The following is a 5,545-nucleotide window of genomic DNA, read 5'->3' as shown; positions in this document are numbered from 1 at the left end:
CCATTAGCCCGTGTGTAAACACAACTGCACTTACGTCGCTATGTGATAAAACGACTGTTCGCAACGCCTAAGCCCATTTGGTGTGGATATGGAAGAAGAATACATAAAAGTTCGTACCAGAGAGGGTCGACTTGCTCCCACTTCCTCGGTCTCGGTGCGTTTTCCTATTGGGATAGAAATACATAAATTAGTTCATGCCTAAGTGCGTTGACAACACTCCCGTTTCCTTGTTGTAGGCGCACTCGAGCCGAAAACGTGGCCAATTACAAGATCAGTTGATTCCTGTTGTCTTGTTCTCGGCGCACTCAGTCATTCACAACTCTGACTTTAGTCACGACTATATATAAATATAAATATAGATATATATATACACACACACACGCCGACACAATACAATGGTTATATTGTGCCAGTATTCTTACAACGACGATTTGATTTCAAAAACAACAAAAGAAGAAAGCAACCTCCTAAAACAACTTTTCGCTGGCTTATTTTTTCATTGTTTTTCTATTTAATCATTGGCAATCTTTTTTAATGACAAAACATTCAGTAGATATGAAAAAAATGGACAAAATATTTTCAATATTATTATTCAATATTATATCAAATCAATTTCTTGCAATATTACCTTAAAAAAGCCCACAAAATTGTGTGATGATTTGGATGTTTTTTTCAAAAATGAAGATGATGTATTCTTTAAGCAACTATCGGTACTTCTCAGCAATGAAAAGCAAAGCCATGTAAGTTTGCAATGAAGTTTAATGGTTAATACAAACAAACACGCACACAAATTCAACACCTGTTTTTTTTTCTTTTCCTGTTGAGCCGCTTATGGCTTTACAAAAAACTGGTACCTCACCTCGTACATAAATTACAACACGGTAGCCAAGTTTGACACCTTTTTTTTTTTGTCTCTCCAAATGGTGATGTCGTCCATGTTTATAAAGTGCATAGAAAAAAAAAGTGCTCCAAAAAAAAACTAAACAAACCCCACCCCCAGTCATTGTTCATGGATTTCAGTTCATCCCATGACCTGTTTGTCACAGCCTGAGCCACAAGATGGCGCCAACATCCAGTGGTTAACCCTCACGTCTCACTGGGTTACTTTTTTACTGTAACCTGAGGGCGCCTAAAGGTGAAACGTCTGATTTTTGCAGAGCTCGTAGAAGAGGATGTAGGCGTTGCTGCTGCGCACCTGGCTACAGGACATGTGGCTCACCCTACACACACGCACACACACAAATATAAATAAAATGTATTATTATTATTATTAAATACAACGATAACAAAAACAGACCACTGTGGTTACAACGCCACAATTCTGATGAGATTGCGTGAACAAGCCACAAAAAAAAACAAAAAAAAAAAAACCCCAGGACCAACCTGGAGTCATTGAAGCTGTACCACTCGCCGACGGTTGCGTTCTTGCAATAGGCCGTGTAATGGCCGCCCAGCGTGTTGCCCCAGTGGTTGGAGACAGCGTAAAGGTTGTACGTGGCGCGCTCTGCAGGGGGACACGTACAATCAAACACAAGGAGTAGCCGGAAAGTTCTGCGGGAGGCCGTGGGACGCACCGCTGCCCTCGGAGGCGAATTCCCGGAGGTCCAGGTCTTTGAGGGGGAAATTGACGTACGTGGACAGCTTGCTGGCTCGAATGTTGGACTCGGAGAAACGCTTCAGGTCTGGAAGGGGGGTTGCGAGTCAAGGAGGTCGTGCCGGGGTATAGCGTGTAACACACGGTCCTCATTGGGACGAAGCGCAACCTTTGTTGAAATGAAGCTACTCAACTCACTCTCACATAGCACTTCCTTAGCGCCAAGATGCAAGGCGGGTTTTAGTTTCTTTTAAGGATACGAAGCACAAGTATCTGAGGGAACTTCTGAATGCTGAATCGTTTGGTGCATTTCTGTCTGGTTTTGCATCTGTTGCAAGTCTGCGCGGGAGAAACACAACAATACAGTGAGGCCAGCCATTCGTCAGAAAAAAAAATACTAATAATAATATGAGACGCTGAGGTCTTACCGGCCTCTCGTCTCCGTCCAACACGTCCTCCTCGGTGAAGACCCTCAGGCAATCTTTCAGAGTCACCTCGCCGGAGATGATCTGCGGACGCAACGCAGGTGAGACAACACGACCGCAGGCGAGCTTATCCGTGCGTGACCATTTGAACATTTTTTTTTTGCAGTTCTGACCGGTGCGATTGGGATGGACAGGTCCCAGAAGGGCTCGAAGACGTTGGAGCGGAAACCGCATACGGTGCAGGTCAGGGAGCTTTTCAGCTGGCCGGCAAAGAGATCTACAACGGACAATGTTTTCCCCGCGTCAAGGATAAGCTAATTGCAAAAGCTGCCGCCAAACAAACACTCACCGACGACTTTGCTGTCTTCCCGCTGCAGATACGTACTCCACATCCGTTTGGCTTTGTCGTCATCACTGGGAAGAAGAAATTGAAATGTCAACTTGGAGTCTCGGGTGTCGATCAAGCACAGGAGGAGTTTTGTTTTGAAAATTGACAACAAGATTGCTTTTCCCCAATGAGTGTTCTAATAATTTTGGAATGTTCATTAGTCATCAGTCAGTTTTTATTTCGTTTTGCCCGTTTTCTTTTTTTTAACTCAGTTTTCAGTGCACCTATGTTGGTGCTTTTATTACAACTTATTTTTTGAAAGATAATTTTATAAATGTAAGGTACACTTTGAGTTACTTTTCATTTCTTTAATAGCACTCTTGCGCTTATTTGTTTTGAAAGAAATTTTTATTTTGTTTCATTTTGATTACCATGTGAACAAACGTGTTGATAACCTCGATAATACCGACGAGGTCATGTTTTTATTGCAGAAACTGGTTTCATCGGTATCTGGCCTGAGCAGAAGGCACAGAAATGGTCTTGAAGACCTCAAATAGAAATACAAAACGACACCCTGTGAAGTAAAAATTGCAATTACCGACGATTCACGCACTCAACCGATGGACCCACACATTTCACACGAGCAATCCTAAACTGAGATTTCAACCGGGAACCACAGACCGGTACGGCAGACAAAACAATTTCTAGGTCAGCATGCTGTCCTGGATAGTCTATTTTTATGTGAGTGCATAAAAAAAAAAATGCTGGAGAAGCAGGTCATTTTTAAGAAGGTTGACATTCAAGAAAGCGGTTGTAAAAATTCTGTTCTGGCTTTACGGTCATTGAGTGACTTATTGGGAGCAGAGGTGACCCAAGTCCATGACGCGCAGACTTACGAGAGGTGGTCAAAGTCCTCGACGGACGCCCTGGGGCACGCCATCGCTCGGTTCACCTCGTTGTGGAGCGCATCCAGCAGGAAACGCAGAAACTCCTGCGCGTCTTGCTGACTGCACAAGACAAAGAACAGCCAGGCCGGGGGTCAGCCGGTTGACTGCAGGATGCGAAACGTGGGGGGAAAAAAAAAAAAGTTGCGGCGAGGACGTGACTTACTTGCAACCGGCGAATTTGGGAGCGCAAATCTGCACCTGGCTGCGGAAATCGGAGGGGACGAATGTCTCGTTGTTGACCGATGTCCACAAGCTCTGAGTCAGCTTGGCAAACTCTAAGGGGGGAAAAAATGGGAGCAAAGCTTGACAAAAGACATTATTTGCCTTCAATGACTAACCAAAAACACTTTCAATAGCTTCTATCAAAGGCCGTCTAATCTCCTGTATCTCAAAGACAGGAACAAAAACTAGATCTGACCTACTATACTTGGACGCCCTAAAAATGACTCAAAGGCCTTATGCAACAAACATCATATATGCTTGCTCGACATAATGGCATGCTGCTTATAGATAAGACCGAGGTATCACAGAGAATCTTATCTTCCTAGCTGTACAGGAAACAAGGGCCTACTTAGCTAACGTTCAATGATAACATTGGGATGTTTTCTTACGATAGGCGAGGGTGAATGACATTTGACCTCGCTCTCGGAAAATGCAGTGAAACAATGCAATGTGCTCCCATGATAGGGTTGAGTGAATGACATGGGGCCTCGCTGTAATCCCTGTGGGTCTCCCAAAGAGCTCACAAAATGCCCGAAACTAACTTCAACATGTTACCTTCAACAAGGGCCGAATTGGTCCTGTTGCTGTTGTTGTTCAGGTCTGTTCGATGGACCTCTCTCAGGCAATAGTCCCTCAACTCGGGAGTGTTACTCAAACATTGGAGGATGGAGTTCATGAAACACTACAAACATACATATAGAAAAACAAACACGAGAAAAATGACACTCTTTCTGGAGGGTAGGGTGTACTGTGGAGGTGCATGCCGGGACACTTACAGTGTTTCCCAGGTTCTTCAGTCCCACCAGGCCTTGTGGACTCTGCTTCTGCTCCAACGGAAAGAGAGGGCATGAAGGTCATGGCTATTTGGCAGGGACTGGGTTAAAAACAAATCTGTTAAAGTTGAACAGTCATGGCAAGTATCTGCATAAATCGGGAATTTACAACATTCAATATTGGCTTTTAAATTACCCTTACTTCTCAGTTAATTTCCACTAATCCCCGTAAATCACGTGGAAATGTTCAAATATTACTTTTACATTGAAATAAACGGAAAGAAATTCAAACTTAAAGCTTTCCACAGTCGATTCTAAAAAATAATTACCAATAATATTTGATAATCAATTACTTGTCGTTTAATTATGAATTATTGCAACTCTCTTTAGCGGGTTAGCAAGAGCTAAATTAAGAGAGCTACGGCTCACTTCATTTATCATTTGAAAACCTGCCAACAAAGTAGTTTTTTTAGTAAGTAGTCCGCCTGCATGTCTGTCTGCGTGCTTAGGATGTAAACTCTACCTCTTTGAGATCGCTCCATATGCAAATCAAATTAAATGGAAACCCATAGTGTCCTATAAAAAGAAAATCTGCACGTGAAACAGTTTAGTGTACAAATGTGTCATTCTGAATCTACAGCTCCAGCATATGAGCAAGTGCTAAGATATGGGAGCTAAGGCGCAATTCATCTTGTTTCGAATTTAACTTTCTAAGATCAGAAGTTTGGACTTTTATCAAGGTACGGTCAAAGAAAATGTATAAGTTACATAACCACTTCGCTCCACAGACGTGACAAAATTAACAACGTCTTCGTGTATCGACATTGTTTATGTAGATAATAGTATTGGAAAAAAACAATAATGCAGAAAAAGATTCAAACCTTCGATAGAAGTGCTAACAAAATAAACGTTAACAACAAGCGCTCACCTTCGCCTGGTTGATGATGAGTCCCATGAAGGTGGACACCAGCTTGGAACGGGACAAGGACGGGGCCAAACTCCGCACGTTGGACTTGGACGCCGGCAAAGCGGCGGCCGGCTCCTCCGGTGCCGTCACCGTGTACGAGTATCGAGGGGACGGCATGGTGGATGCAGCTGCAACAGTCCCAAACAAAAAGCAAGGGGGAAACCGAAAAGCAAAAGTCCAGGGAATTTAGGGGTGCGTAAACGACGAAGAGTCCAGTGAAGTGAGGAGGGAGCCTTGTAAGAGTTGTCGTGCAAAGAGCCCACCCGCCGAATTGAGAGTAAACCGCCGA

General features: G+C 43.5%; 1 protein-coding gene across 1 annotated transcript; it reads right to left on the bottom strand.

Moving 5' to 3' along the window:
• Positions 1–741: 741 nt before the first annotated feature.
• LOC147193999 (ubiquitin carboxyl-terminal hydrolase 2-like) lies at positions 742–5,545 on the bottom strand. Its single transcript, XM_086131931.1, has 12 exons — positions 5,218–5,545; positions 4,293–4,340; positions 4,072–4,198; positions 3,458–3,569; positions 3,244–3,354; positions 2,369–2,433; positions 2,193–2,296; positions 2,023–2,103; positions 1,855–1,933; positions 1,575–1,682; positions 1,384–1,504; positions 742–1,220 (listed from the first exon to the last, which is right to left on the bottom strand). Exons 1-12 carry the CDS (start codon positions 5,371–5,373, stop codon positions 1,130–1,132), a joined length of 1,203 nt encoding a protein of 400 aa, XP_085988057.1. The 5' UTR covers positions 5,374–5,545; the 3' UTR covers positions 742–1,129.

Source organism: Hippocampus guttulatus, chromosome 15 (genome assembly GCF_054856545.1).
Source record: "Hippocampus guttulatus isolate MCC_2025c chromosome 15, RoL_Hgut_1.0, whole genome shotgun sequence".
NCBI lineage: Eukaryota > Metazoa > Chordata > Actinopteri > Syngnathiformes > Syngnathidae > Hippocampus > Hippocampus guttulatus.
This window is presented reverse-complemented; position numbering and strand designations above follow the sequence as displayed.